Raw genomic sequence first — 15,975 nt, forward strand, 5'->3', positions numbered from 1 at the left:
AAGCAACACTGGAGGTTTGGTAAGCAGATACCCAGAGCTAATTATTTTTTTAAATTAATTAATTTATTATTATTTATATTATATATAATAATATGGTTTTATTTTTAATTTACTATTTATTTATATGTTATATATTTTTATTTTTTATTTATTTACTTATTTTTTCTTAAGATTTTATTTATTTATTTAACAGACAGAGATCACAAGTAGGCAGAGGGGCAGGCAGAGAGAGAGAGGGAAGCAGGCTCCCAACTGAGCAGAGAGCCCTATGCAGAGCTCTATCCCAGGATCCTGAGATCATGACCTGAGCTGAAGGCAGAGGCTTAACCCACTGAGCCACCCAGGCGCTCCTTGTTTATTTTATTTTATTTTTTTGATGAGAGAGAGAAAGCAACAAGATGGCTCAAGAAGCTTCCCAATTAACAAAGCCTTTTGAGACAAAACCACCACTGGATTTAGAGGCCCTGAAACTTTTAGTTGAAATTGTGCATTATTTTTGTGGTTGTCATACTGGACTTGAGGGTTTTATTTCCCGATGAAATATTAGGAGCCACTCCAATATCACTACCCTTCAGAACAATGTTTATTTATTTTTTAAAATTTTTTAAATTTTTTTTGCTTTTATTATTTATTTTTATTTTTAATTTTTTTTCTACTTTTACATTTTTTTAATTTTGAAAAAATATTTTATTTTATTTGACAAAGAGAGAGCACAAGTAGGCAGAGCAGCAGGCAGAGGAAGAAGGCTCCCTGCTCAGGGAGTCAGATTCGGGGCTAGATCCCAGGACTCCGGGATCATGACCTGAGCCGAAGGCAGCCACTTAATTGACTGAGCCACCCAGGCACCCCCTGGGTCATATTTTTAAATGTCGGATGGCCAGTGTGCTGCAGCAGCCTTCAGAGTTGTGCTCCAGGCAGAAAGGACAGTAGAAGCAAAAGCGAAAGGAAAGCATAGTCCCAGCCCCAGAGCAAGGTGCATTGGTAGGTTGGAATAAGACTGAAATGCAGAGGCAGAGGGGAGCTGGAGGGGCCTGGAGCTCTCAGGGGTGGGGAGTGGGGGGGGGTGCTTAACTGGCAGGGTAGGGAGTCTGAGGCTGTGGGATTCCAGGACATGGTGTTACTGCGGGTTAAAATGTGGTCAGACTTGTTTGGGGGCTCCCCCTGTTGCCATGCAGGAGAGAGGTGGAAGGGGCAGGGCCCGAAGCCCAGGGCCCACCCACGTAGGAGGTAGACACAGCGATCTTTCGAAGGAAGGATGTGGTATGGTCCAGATTTTTCCTGAGAGGTGAAGCGTGTGGAGAATAGACGCCTGGCCTAGGGGTGGGAGCAGTCACCAGTGCTGGTCCCTGTTCCTGAGGACTTTGGGGACATTATACTTATCTTAACCTCAGGTTCCTCATCTGTTTAAAAGAAAAGGGGGTGGTGCAGAGAAAGGAAGAAGAAGAAAAAGGAGGAGGAGGAGAAAATGAGACTATGAGCTTCAGATGGTTGGGGTGATACATCAGTCGTTTAAAGGGCTTGGCAAATGCCTGACAGAAAGGAAAAGAGAAACCTTTCAGAGAGATCCCAGCGCCATACAACACACGTGCGACATGAATAAGAGTTATAAAATATTAATGTCATATCTTTCTGTCCCTCCTTGAGCGAGTGGCTCAAACCCAGGTCCCTGTGCCTCACGAGCCCTGGCTTCCCCACCCCCTGCTGCTGCCACCCTGTTGTTTAGGGTCGGGGGAGGACTTGGAGATGAGGACAGACTCCCCTTCCGCCATTCCTCAGGGCAGTATGATAGCAGAGGAGGTGTTTACCTCAGGAGTATTGATGTGAATGGTGAGCCACCAAGAAAGCAGAATACTCAGTGTTTGTCTTGACTCCCAAACTTGGACTTTGAATTCTCTAGCAAGAGTTGTCACAAGCTTTGTTGGGAGAGAGGAGACATTTCCGAATTCCCAGCTTTCCCCTCTAGACGTCAAGGCCTCCCTCACGCAGCAGAGACAGCAGAAATAGCCTCCCCCTGCAAGGCAGGGGTCTCTGCTTTAGTCACTGATGATTCCGCCATGCCTACAAATGAGTCGAGCCCTTGTGGGTGCTTGCCATGCTCTGTGGGAAGCAGAGAAGTGGTGTTTTCTTTGGCGTAGATGGGCCAGGTGCTGGCCTGTGAGGGCATTTCCCTCCAGCGGTGAAGTTGATGTAGAAAGCCTTCCCTTCTAACTTTTGTATCAACATGGACGGGACTGGAAGAGATGATGCTGAGTGAAATAAGTCAAGCAGAGAGAGTCAATTATCATATGGTTTCACTTATTTGTGGAGCATAACAAATAGCATGGAGGACATGGGGAGTTAGAGAGGAGAAGGGATTTGAGGGAAATTGGAGGGGGAAATGAGCCATGAGAGACTGTGGACTCTGAGAAACTATCTGAGGGTTTTGGAAGGGCTGGGGGTGGGAGGTTGGGTGAGCCTGGTGGTGGGTATTATGGAGGGCACAGATTGCATGGAGCACTGGGTGTGGTGCATAAACAATGAATTCTGGAACACTGAAAAGAAATTTTAAAAATAAATAAAAATTTTAAAAGAAAGAAAGAAAGCCTTCCTCCTCAGACAATAGAGAACGGGGAAGGGCTGGGAGGGTCCTCACTTGTCTGCAGAGGTGGGCAGGTGAGCTGGGAGCACTAGGGGAGGGGAGGATGGCGGGTTGCTGCAGTGGGCGCAGGGGGCCCTACAGGGGTTTGCTCTGGCTGCAGGCCCACTAGCCTCCCCCCTGCCCCACCCAGTGCTAAAGCATGGCGGTCACAGAATGCAATAGAATCCCCTCACTGCCCTGGAGTCCTGGGGCTGGGGGCTGCTGCAGGAGAAATTTCTGGATCAGGGAAGCCAGGTTACAAAAGGAAAGTTTTAAAGCCTGAACTGAACCATGTGCATTTCAATTGCTACCGCACGGTATGGTTCTTTTGCCACTTCCCTTCACCAAGGTGGCCAGGCCACAGGCCCTCCTGATAAGCAAATAACAAGGTCTAGGAGCAGGTTTATAACTATCATACTTTCGAAGTAGCGATATAAGCATAAATGATATTTTGAGAAGCCCTTCATGGCTGAATGGGTTGAGAAAATGTCTATTTTGGGGACAAAATCACACATTTTTGAGGGAAATGCTGAATGTCCCTTCAAAGACTAAGAAAAATAAAATGGTTATGTTCCCCTCTTTCTGCTCCCAGGGACCCCAGGTGAAGAGCCCCATCCCCGAGGGCGGGTGACTGCCTTCCAGAGGATCTACTCAGAACCTCTGGTTTTCAAAGCAGCCAGATTTGCCCTTTGGGAAGACAGGCAGCAGTGGGAAGAGCTACGAAGTGACAGGCGGCAGGAGGGGAGCAGCTCGTCAGAGGGGACCTAGGACTCGGCATCAGGACACCAGGTGTAGATTCCTTGGGCGCTGCCCAGACCTACTGATTCGAATGCCCCATGTCAGTCCTGGGAATCTGCATTTTAAACAGAAGCCCCCGTGATTGATTTTCACCAATATCCTAGGATTTCCCTGGTGCCTTGTCCCGACCAGGGACTCAAGGTAGAGGGAAAGCGCCCTGGGAACGCTCCTCACATCTCCTGGGGCAGGTGGCGGCATGGCCCGGAGGTGAGCTGGCAGCTCCCGGCCCCTCCAGGGCCCCTCCGTGTGTAAGTGATGCCTGAAACGTGAGGCCACACTACCTCTTTGCTGGGGAACCTGAGCAGAGGAGTGTGTGGACGGATTGAAGGGCTGGGAACTCCCCGCCTCTTGCCCGCCTCTCTCCCAACCTTCCCCCTCCTCGGGTTCAGTCTCTAATAAGCCTAGGAGCCCTGGCAGCTGGCGGGGCCCAGAAAGAGAGCCCAGCCACCATGAGGGAGGAAAGGCATCCCCGGTTGAAGGTGTGTGCAGAGCAGCAAGCCGTGTGAGCAGTGCCGAGAGCCCAGCTGACCATGAGCCGCCAGCTGAAGGGCGGGGGGGAGGAAGGTGAGTGGTCCTCATCTCTGAGGGAAGCACCCACGGGGTTCCTGGGCAGCAGCTGGGGACCAGGCAAAGCAGAGGGGGACTCTCGAGGCACAAGGACCAGGTTTGAGTCCAGGGCCTGCCACTTGCTCACTGAGTGACCCCAATCTGCTTACCCAGCCTCTCTTGGCCTCAGGGCCCATGTTGGGGTTGAGTGGCGGTGACCCTCAGAGTGCACCAGGGTCTTCAGCCTCCTGCTCTCTTGGTTAAAATCACCTTTCCTCAGCAATCCCTGCAGCAGACTTGTCTGTCTGTCTGTCTGTCTGGGGCAGCAGGATGTGGGACGTTCTGACCTCATGTCTGCTGCGGGGTGTCAGAGCTACGTCAGGACTGGGGATGCTGGTTAGTAAAACAGTCAGGGTGAGGTCCTGGTCTGAGGCAGCAGCCCCCAGCTGAGGGTTCCCACTGTGAAACCAGGGTGACCCAGGCAGGGGGACTCCCAGAGGTCAACCACCCCTCACGCGCCATCTCTTCCAGCAGATGGTGGAGCCAGAGGACGGGCGAGGAGTGGCTCTCCGGGCACAGGTGAGGCGGGATGGTGCTTGAGGCGGTGTGTGTGTGAGATGGGGTGGTGTATTCCCGGTCCAGCCACCTTCCAGAGTTCTCTTCCATCCTCCTTCTTCTCTCCCTTCTTCTGTCCCTCCCTCCCTCACATGTAAGGAGCCCTGGGGGCGGGTGCTTCAACCTGAGGGGGAGGCCCAGAGAGGGCCTGCCCACAGCCCAGAGTTAGCGACACTGAGTTGAGCCTCGGGAAGCAGTGACCATTCATCAGCCTGGGGGGGCAGGGAAGCTGGTAGGGCCAGGACTCACCCCCAGGCCACAGGACTCCAGACGGCACACTCTTCACCTCCACAAAGCACCGGCAGGAGTGGGGCTAGGCCACCTTCCCATTGGGAATGTGGCCACGGCTCTTCTGTGAGGCAGAGAGGGATTTACCTCTCTGAGGTAAAGTGGGGAGACCCCAGACAGTTGGGCCCACCTGCTCCAGGAGGAGCTAGAGGAAGTCATATGCAGGAGACAAGACCCTCCACTGCCATGAGGTAGGCAGAAGCCATACCCACAGGTCAGGCCATCCTACACTTCAAGTCCTGAGACAGGATGGAGATAGGACGCCATTTTCTCCTTCTTGACTCACAGGCGGGGCCTGCACACCTGCCAGTAAGTGAGGAAGCAGACTCTCAGGAAAGAATGGACTTCTGAGTTGGGTGTGAAAGAGAGTCCCCCTGGACAATTCCGAGGGGGAGGGACTTGTCCAGCCCCCACTCAGGCACATTGAGGTATGTGGGGGAGCTGACGAGGATCAGCCCTCCTCTGCCAAGCCCTTCCCTCTGGTCATCCACTGCTCCCCCACTGCCAGGGGCCTGAGTCCCTGCTGAGGCAGGTCTGTGACCGAGGGGGAGATCCAGGGGCAAGACTGGTGGAAAAGCCAGGATCCTGGGCAGGAAGAAGTCACACAGGGAGGCACCACTGGTATCTCAATACCCCTTCCTACCCCCAGAGCTGCCCCTCAGCCATGTCTGTCCTCCCCACCGCACCCACCATCCCGTCATTCTTTCCCTCCAGACGTGGGGATGAGCATTCAAAAATGTGCCTGAGTGTGACTGGATGAGAAAACCCTTCCTCATGGGAGGGTTGGTGCTCTTGGTGACAGTTGTCTAGACATAGGACTCTCAGATCTGGTTCTCCACATTCCATTCTCCTTGTAGTCCTCCAGTTGCTGTCCCTTCTGGACCCAACCTCGCTCCCCTCTGCCCCAGCCAAAGACGCTACTCTTGGGGGGGGGGGGGGGTCACCTGTGGGCACATGGTCCTTTAAGCAGGACTGAAATGGAAAGTCATTCTGCCTAAAATACAAACCTTTTCTTCCTGAAATATGCCACTCACAGCCCCACCCTTAAAGAAAGAAGAATTTTCATTTAGGGGTCCAGATGGTCAAGGAATACAGCAAAGTTAAATATTGGGAATCCATTAAATGAACTGAAACCCAATTACATAAAGATTTCCATTTTAAATCTCCTCTGAAGTCACCTCTGAGGGGACCTGATAGTGTATTCCTTCAGCTTATGGTCTACAAGGAGAAAAAAAAAAAAAAAGTCTGAGAATACAAAGTTATTTTCTCAAAATAATTACAATTTATTATTCTACTAGTTGACAAAAAGGGTCAGAACTCTTCCTCCTTTCAGATCATTTGCTAAATGTACTTAACAGTTTAAAATCACCAAGTTGGAGGGTGAGCCAGATCCACTCACTGGGCCTTCCAGCTTCTCCTCAGCCTATTTTCACCTTAGGTCATGTGCGTACGCATGAGGAGGCCTATGACGTGTGAGGGAGAGTGTGCTGGGCTTGGAGGTCTTCCTAATGGAGCAGCTGCTTTTCTGGCTCCTAAATTATTCATTACATGGAGTCCATGGAAAACTGGCTGCAAAGAAAAAAACTAAAAAAGTAGCTCATTTTCTGTTGCTCTCTAAGTTCGATATGAATTGCGTTCAGATGGGAAATAAGATTAAAACGGAAATCACAGCCTATAAAAAATGCATGAACCCCCAACTTCTACGTACAGTGTTTGAAAGAACGCCTGGTACAGCTCATTACCAAAAAGAAGACCATTTGTTAGCTGATTGAGAACACACAGTGCTCAGAAGAAGACGCAGACAGATGTTGACATTCTTACCCAGTTCCTCCAAGCAATATGGTGCCAGTAGTGTATGCGGGCCTAGGAGATCCTTCTCCTTCTTGCACACACTCTTTGCCCTTCTGTCCTCTCTCTCAATTCTAGAACTTTCCTAGGGGTCACGGCAGCAGGGACACACACTTTCTCACACTTGCTCCTGGGTCTTTGGAGGGAGTGGATTTGTTTCTGTCTCCATCCCTCCTCCAAGATGGGGGCTGAAGCCTTCCAGAGCCATAGGGAATGAGTTCTCATTATATTCAAATAATTCTGCTTTACATTTTCTGACTCAGACCAGGGCTGGTGTGGGCCAAGAAAACCTGTCCCCGCCTCCCCACCCCCCACCCAACCACACACACACAGACACAGACACACACACACACACACAATCACCTCTCTTTCCATCCATAAACAGCACTCACTGCTTTTCAATGTGCTTGCGACCAGTTAGCTCAAGCAATAATTGCCCCAATTAGAACCGAGCCCCAGAGATTGTTAATGGTGGACTCAGACCCTTGCCTGATGTCCTTTTGTGCATTCACAGTGGGTGAAGCAGCCACAGCAAACACACTCGCACTTGTGGGGGCCGGAGGGGGTCGTTTTTCTGCAGTGACTGGGAACTGGTGTCCGTGTTCCATGACAGCCTTTGCCATGTTGTTAGCATGATCCTTGGGTGCAGACCACATCCTGCAAAACAGGCTGTACTATCACCCCCTCACCCTCCAGATTTCAACCCAGCAGCCCCACCAGTATAGCTCTCTGGGCGACCTCCCCTTAACACACTCCCCATCCCCAGCTACCGGATCCCACTTGAGACTCAGGTCTGCATTGTTCACCCCTATCTCCGACCTCTTGCATTTCCACTGGGGCCCCTCAGTCCCCTGTTTCCTCTGCCTAGAATCCCCTCACCCTTCTAGCACCACCCTCCTCCCCTTCTTCTCTTGGCAAACTCCTGTTCATCTTCAGCAATCAGAGTAAACATCTGTTCCAATTATACCCTGTCCCACTCTCTCTGTATTCCCATGGCTTTTTTTTTTCATCCACCATTTGTTCCCCCTTTTTTTTTTTTAAAGATTTTATTTATTTATTTGATAGACAGAGATCACAAGTAGGTAGAGAGGCAGGCAGGGAGAGAGAAGAGAAAGCAGGCTCCCTACTGAGCAAAGAGCCCAATGTGGGGCTCAATCCCAGGACCCTGGGATCATGACCTTAGCTGAAGGCAGAGGCTTTAAACCACTGAGCCACCCAGGTGCCCCTGTTCCCTTTTTTCAAAAAAAAACAAAAATATGTTTATCTGAGTTATTGTCAAAAACTGGCTTCCTAAGTATCACCAACCCATCTTATCGATAATACAAAGCTGCCTTGTTGCTTACAGCAGGAAAGGTCTCAGAAAGGGGAAGGTAAGGTCAGAATTTCTTGAGAATCGAGAGTTTGATTTAAGGCAGGACTTCCAAAGTGGGGGGCTTGACTGGGATGGGGTAAGAATTAGCATACAACAGTCTACAATAAACAGCAAGGCCAGGGTTTTGAGGCAAAACACTCAAGGAAACTTAGGGTGCAAATTGTCTGTGATGCTTTCCATTGAAGAGCTTTGGGGAAGTCTTTGGGGAAATCCTGCAATGACCAGTCAAACCACTTGCCTGGGCAGGAGACTCCTGGAAAAATAAAGTCATGCCAATGAAGATAGAGATACAGCACAAAGTCCATCTTAATGAAGACACGATGGTGTAGGTTGGGTTCTCCATGTCTGGGATGAATGTGGGATAGATAGTTTCAGTTCTCGGTTGGTCTTTGTGGTCATTATTTAGCCCAGACTGAAGAATGCCAATCCAGGTCTTCACCACTGTTTGAGGAATCCTAATTGAATGTCAGTTAGGATAACTGTTTGGAATTCCAGATTTCCGGGGGAAATTGTTTCAACCTGTGTGTGAAGTTTTCCAGTTCTTTCTTCTGGATGACCCTTTGCTGAATCATTTGGCACACAGCAGCTGTACAACAGCATTGAAAACCCAGGGGATCACCCATCTGAAAGCTGGTACACAGACAAATGCGAAGAGGATTATGACCGGACTTTTTGTGGTTCCGTTTTCTGGCAGGGGCCAAGAATGTCCAGACTAAATAAAAGAACAAAACTCCTGCCCAATCGGAAAAGTCCATAGAGCCAAAGGCCGACGTAATCTAAAGCAGCTCTGTTCTAGGAGCACCTGACTGGCTCAGTGAGAGGAACCTGGGACTCTTGATCCCAGGGTCATGAGTTTAAGCCCCTACATTGGGTATAGTGATTACTTAAATAAGTAAAACTTGAAAAAATAAGGCAGCTCCATTCTAAGTCATCACCTGTCCAATTTCATAAACCTCTCAGGATATGTGTTCTTGATGGTATTGTCCACTTACCTGCTATTATCTTAATCACAACATAAAAGATTCACTTCACTCTCCAGACCTCTTGTAACATGCGGAAATGCAAGTCCTGAATTTCACAATTCTCCTAGAGTAGTTAGGGAATCAGGGCACAATTTTTCTTCTTCCATTAAACTGTCTACTTATCCTGTTTTCCTAAAGGACAAACTAATGGGCCAAAATAGATCCTGGAAGATGTCACAGGCTATCCTGAGAATAGGTATTAACATATTAATGTTAATTAATTAGTTATTATTAATTATTACTTTTTACCAAAGTAATAATTTCCTGTCTGACTTGTGAGTAACTGTAGACTTCTGTACCAGATCCAATACCAGTTATTGGGGGCCACAGAGTGATCTGGTTTTGGTCAAAATACTCCTTTGCAAAGGAGTATTGTGAAGTAATGCTGTAATCTTTTGGCACTGTTCATCAAGAGTAGTTTGGGGTAGTGAATTTTCTAGTATGGAGATCATTAAGTGGGACTAAAGAAAAAGAAGAGTAACATGTCTACTTGTAGATCTGTGAAAGTGAGACGGTGTCCAAAAATATACCATAGGTTCCCTGATCTCCTCCCAAATTCTCTTTCAGTGAATGTTCAAAGTTGTGACATCTCTGTCAGTTTTTGACAAATACATCTCTGTATTTGACAATACATCTCTGAAGTATTGCTTCAGAGAGTCAAGACCCTCCCAGGAAGTGATGGGAGTTTTGGATTTCTCACCAGCTGGCCGGCTGTGGAATTTCTCATCTAATACATCGCCCAAAGGTGGAGTCCAGTTACTCAGGAAACCAACTGATTTCTTACAAGAAACTGGAACCAAAGAAAGCTAAATGGGAAATAAGTACTTTAGTCAGTTCATGAATGAATTGTAACTGGGTATTGGATTCATACCAAGGAGCGATTAAGGATGCAAACAGCAATATTAGAAATAGAGGCTTATTAGTAACACAATTAAAAATACCCTTAAGTAGGGGCACCTGGGTGGCTCAGTGGATTAAAGCCTCTGCCTTTGGCTCAGGTCATGATCCCAGGGTCCTGGGATTGAGCCCTGCATCAGGCTCTCTGCTCAACGGGGAGCCTGTTTCCCTACCTCTCTCTCTGCCTGCCTTTCTGCCTACTTGTGATCTCTGTCTGTCAAATAAGTAAATAAAAACCTTCATTTAAAAAAAATAATAATCTTTAAAAAAATAAATAAATAACCTTAAGTTAATGCAGGACAGAATTAGGTTAAAGAATAGAAAACAGAGGAATACAGGTTACAAAGTGACAATCTATGGTCTTGTTCCAATGGATTTTGAGCACAGCTTTCTATATCCAAAGACTGTCTGCTTTAACCCTCAAACCAAGGTCACCAGTAGGGATGGATGGTCTTCCAGTAATTTGAGAATGGTGATGTCTTTTCAGTTGAAGGTTGTGAATCCAAGAATCAATCCCTTTGACAGTTATACTACTGTACTAGTTAGCAGTACCCACTAGAGTCCTTCCTGTCAGGGTTCCAAGACAGTCCAGTGGTTGAAGACAAAAACGGTGGTCTACAGTCGAGGTTTCAAGGAACTTTGAGGATACAACATGTAACATCCATAAGTGAAAGAGACTTTAAATGGCAATGGTAACTTATTACCGACAACTTTCAAAAGTGAAACGTTATTCATAGCAATAGTGAAACTGACAAGGAAATTTGTTCATTCCTATAGGATGCAAAACAAACATTAATAAGGCAATCTGAAAGTTTTGGGCAAAATGTTTTTAGTGATTAAACATGTTTTTACAGACAAGGAACATTATCTCTGACTTACAAAGATGGTTTAACCTAGTCTAGTCTTTACAGAGAAAAATATCTTGAGGTATAATGTATAATTAGATAAAGACATATATGCAATATAACAAGAATATAACAAACATATAAGAAAAAGAGATCAAGAATATTAAGTAAAGAGATTCAGTGAGTCCAGAGTATGTCCTAAGCATGTGTGGTTTTTTTTTTTTTTTTTTTTTTTTTTTGAGAGAAAGAGTGAGCGAGGGGAGGGGCAGAGGGAGAGAGAGAGAGAGAGGTTCTCAAAGAGCCTTTATGCTCAGTGCAGAGGCTAACATGGGGCTCAATCCCAGGACCCCAAGATCATGACCTGAGCCAAAATCAAGAGTCAAACACTTAACTGACTGAGCCATCCAGGCTCCCCTAAGCATGTATATTTTAATAAAACTCCAGAGGTAAATCTGATCAGTATTTCCAGCTAAAAAGCACTGGCCTAAAAGATGCCAGATTCAAATTAAAGACTTGATACCAAGTAAACATTTTAAATGATAACTGAACTTTGATTATTACACTGTTGCCTAACATCAGGCAAAGCGCCTTCAGGACTCTGATTAATGGACTCTGACATGGACAGCAAGAGCAATGACAAATTTCTAGGAACTGCCCACAGAGCATTCATTTGCTGAAATATTTAAACATTCGACCTAAACCAACTTAGCCTAGAAAAGGCTGAGCCTCTCTTCTGATTTGACAGCTCTTCTCATGAAACTCCAACAGTAACATCAAATAATCCTGATTGTTTCTGGCACCTCTCTTTTTCATAAGGTGGAAGAGGAAGATTTTGTGATTTTTCCAGGACCTTCTGGGAATTCTCAAAGATAGTTTTAGACACAAAAGATATCCTAAAAGTTATTTTACTTCATTTTACACTTAGGAGTCAGTCTTGGAAAGAAGAAATCAAAAGTTGTCAAATATGAACACTTAAGATCTTGGAGGGACACCTGGGTGGCTCCATCGGTTATACGTCTGCCTTTGGTTCAGGTCAGGCTCTCAGAGTCCTGGGAATGAGTCCTGCATTGGGCTCCTTGCTCAGAAGGGAGGCTGCTTCTCCCTCTGCCTTCTCTCCCCCTGCTTGTGCTCTCATTCTCTTTCTCTGTGTCAAATAAATGAATAAAACTTAAAAAAAAAAAAGATAGGATTGTGGGTGCCTTAGAAACAATATTTGGCTACTCGTTTGTTTTATAGGCCAGAATATAGTCTGTCTTGGTGAATGTTCCATGTGGGCTCAAGAAGAAGGTGTATTCTGCTGTGGTTGGATTAAGTGTTTTAGAAACATCAATTAGATACAGTTACTTGATGGTGCTGTTCCATTTAACTATGTCCTTATTGACTTTGTGCCTGCTGGATCTCTTGATTACTGACAGAGGGGGCTGGACTCTCAGCTGTAATCATGGATTTGCCCATTTCTCCCTGCAGTTCTACCAGTTTTCGATCTTCTGTTGTTAGGCGTATGCATATTAAGAAATGTAATGCCTGGGGCGCCTGGGTGACTCAGTGGGTTGAGCCTCTGCCTTCAGCTCAGGTCATGGTCTCAGGGTCCTGGAATGGAGCCCCGCATCAGGCTCTCTGTTCCGCAGCGGGCCTGCTTCCCTTCCTCTCTCTGTGCCTGCCTCTCTGCCTACTTGTGATCTCTCTCTGTCTGTGAAATAAATAAATAAAAATCTTAAAAAAAAAAAAAAAAAAGAAATGTTATGCCTTTCTGGAGAACTGATCTCTTTAACATTACGCAATGTGATGCTCTATGTTTTCTGTGATAATTTTCTCTGCTCTAAAATCTGCTTCGTCTGAAATTAGTACAGTTGCTCCAGCTTTCTTTTGGTTCGTGTTAGCATGGCATATTCTCCTCTGCCCTTTCCCTTGTAATCTGTATTTTTCTTCCTATTGAAAGTGGATTTCTTGTAGACAATTTCTTCTTGGGCCTTTTTTGCTATTGACTCTGACAATCTCTTTCTTTAACTGGTGTAGTTAGACTGTTGCTGTTAAAGTGATTGTTGATATAGTTGGGTTACTATTTGCCATGGTTGATGCTGTTTTCTAATCATTAACCTTGTTCTTTGTTCTATTTTTGTCTTCCACTCTCCTACCTCTTGTGGTTTTGACTGAGCATTTCATATGATTCCAGCTTTTTAGCATATCAGTTATAGTTCTTTTTTTTTCCACTTTTCTTAGTGGTTTCACTAGAGTTCGCAGTATCGGTTTACAATTAATCCAAGTCTACTTCCAAAGAACACCACGCCACTCCATGGGTAATGCAGGTGCATTATAACAGCGTGTTCCCAGTTCCTCCTCGATGGCCCTTGAACACCACTGCCATTCATTTCACTTTTCCATAAGCTATAGTCATCCAATACTTTGTTGCTAGCATTATTTTAAACAAACTCTTATCTATTGAATCAGTTAAGAATAAGATCTCAGGATGCCTGAGTGGCTCAGTCTGTTAAGCATCTGCCCTCCAATCATGATCCAAGGGTCCTGTGATGAACTTCCACATCAGGCTCTGGGAGCAGCTGGGAGCTTGCTTCTCCCTCTGCCTCTCCCCCTGCTTGTGCTCTTTCTCTCTCACTGTCTCTTTCCGTCAAATAAATAAATAAATAAAAATCTTAAAAAAGAAGAAGAAGAAGAAGTTCTCAGATCTCAGCTTAAAGGTTTCTTCCTTTTGGGGCACCGGGTGGCTCAGTTGGTCAAGCATCTGACATTTGATTTCAGCTCAGGTCATGATCTCAGGGTGGTGGGATCAAGCGCTGCCACATCCGGCATGGAGCCTGCTTAAGAGTCTCTCTCTCTACCTCTCCCTCTGTCCCTCACCCTCCTTGCTTGAAGTCGGGGTCAAGCCCACCCTTGTGCTTCTTGAATTATAGAACTGATCACATTGCCTCCCCACTAACTCAAATCATGCTGAGGGACAGAATCTTTTCAGTCTCATTTGCTGCTCTAGCATCCGTAGCATCTAATCAATGATCAATAAATGCTTTGGTTTGGGTGAGTGAATTAGAGAATAAAAGGCCTTTGAGTTCTTGGCCAGCTCAGTTGGCCAGGCAGCCTGGCACCTTGTCCATATGAATGTGTCACCAGTATCCTAGTTGAAACCCAGAAAGAGAACTTGGAGCAGTTTCTCCCTGAACCTCAATGCAAATCCCATTCACAAATCTAGCACGCTCCAGCTTCCATCACACTTGGACAGATGTTATCTAGATTGGATTTCCCTACCACACTTTGAGATAGGTGCCTGTGGACCAGTCGGGTTCCCTGGAAGCAGAGCCTGAGATAGGGATTCTTGAGCATCTAATTTTATCAAGGGTGGCTCTCCGGAGGTAAGAAGTGAGGGAAGTAGGGCTGAGAAGGACAAGAGAAGCAAGGATGTGGCCCAGGTGGAGTCTAGCCAAGGCCTGCTCCTGCAGGAAGCTCAAGAGTATGAATGAGCCACTGACTTGCCCAGCCTTGAGGCAGAGGACTGGATCTTGTGCCTCTGTATCAGTTAGTAATTAGCTACAGGCTGGCTCAAGGAGAGGAGTGAGCTGTAAATTTCCAGGCATTTTCCAGCAAGATGGTTCCCATCAACCAAGAAGGGAGAACCTGTGAGCTGTTAGAGCCACCACACACAGCAGCTAGGGGAGGACGCAGTGGCCAGGTAATGGGAATCTGGGTAGACCACCACCGGCACTTACTAGATTACCTACAAGAAAGCCGACTCGGAAACAATAAGCAACCTGCCCAGAGTTACCCAGACAAAAACCATCAGAACCAGACATCAGGCCCAGACGTCCAGACTCTGAATCCCCAGATCCAGCCCACTTACCATGGACTAATTCTGGTTGTTGTTTGACAAGGTGGCTTGCTTCTCAGAGTATAAAATCTCAAGGGTCAGAGAAGCAGAGAGGAAAGGTCTCTGGGGCCACCGCATTGAATGTACAACTTTGAGGGGCTGGATAAGGAGGAGGGTAGAGTTGAGAATTTGGGAACCTGGGACTCCACCTTCCCAGACTCTACTGCTGCTGCTGGGAATGGCAGGTGGCAAACTTCCCCTCTGCTTTTGCCAAAGTTGGGCCTTTGGCAATGCAGCTGGGGAAATCTGCCTGCCCATGGCAGAAAAGGCTGAATGGGGGCCCATGTGTGCAATGGGAATGAGTGCCCTACAGAAGACTGTTTCCAGGCACTGCCCACTCGGACGCAGGGGCTCAGAGCACAAGAGTGGCAAGGCAGGCTGGAGACAGGAGGGGAGGGAGCCTTTGCTGAGTATTTCCCACAGGCCAGAACTTTTACTCCTGTTTTTAATTAGCACCCTGCCCCCAACCAAGTAAGGAAATGGGAGCTCCTAGAGCCATTATACAGATGAGAAAACTGAGGTGCAGAAAAGTAATGTGTCTGTGGTCATTGAGATAAAAAATGGTAGAAATTATCTTTTCAGGCAAACCAGTCTAGCTCGAAACCTGTGTTTTTCCTATAAGCAAAAACCATTTTATTTCTGGGTAAAAGTATCAGGGTAATGACATCTGTCCTCAGACGTCAGTCACTGTCCTGTGTTCATTAAGAAGCTAATAGGGTAAGGATGCACATCGCCCATGTTAGAGATGAGCTGAGACTCAGAGAGGTCAAGTGACTTGCTCAAAGACACCCAGCTAGTAAGTGGGAGAGAGGTTGGCTATTAATACCAGAACTGTATAATTTCCCAGCATTTGATTTGTAAATGCTTATACAAAGAGTTGTAGTTAGCATAGTCATTGGGCAAACTGTTGAGGAGATTTCATACTGTCGATTCCATTCAACCAGGTCATTTGTCAAAGCCTCGAAGTCATGGTTTACACACACACACACACACACACACACGCACACGCACACACACGCGCACACGCACACACACTCTCAAACGCAAGAGGAGCTCATCAGGCAGCAGCCCCTGGACAAAGGAACCCATCCAGCCCTTCCTGTGCCAGTGGTCCTGCCTTGCCAAACAGAGACCCGTACTTGGCTAGCCCCGGGGGATCAGGAGATGACTCAGTTCTGACCCCAAGGAGCTACACCCAAAAAGAGGAAAGGCATGTGCCTAGGTTTCTACCTAAGGTTTAGGCAAGAGTGTGG

General features: G+C 46.8%; 1 protein-coding gene across 1 annotated transcript in view; it reads left to right on the plus strand.

Annotated features, from left to right (window-relative positions):
• The first annotated feature begins 3,945 nt into the window (after window positions 1–3,945).
• Window positions 3,946–15,975, plus strand: part of TMC2 (transmembrane channel like 2) — a 62,584-nt gene continuing 50,554 nt past the window's right edge. The window contains exon 1 of the mRNA XM_059134342.1: window positions 3,946–3,979. Coding sequence (XP_058990325.1) covers window positions 3,946–3,979 — 34 coding nt within the window. The remainder of the gene's footprint in view (window positions 3,980–15,975) is intronic.

The sequence above is a fragment of the Mustela lutreola genome, chromosome 9 (genome assembly GCF_030435805.1).
Source record: "Mustela lutreola isolate mMusLut2 chromosome 9, mMusLut2.pri, whole genome shotgun sequence".
Taxonomy (NCBI): Eukaryota; Metazoa; Chordata; class Mammalia; order Carnivora; family Mustelidae; genus Mustela; species Mustela lutreola.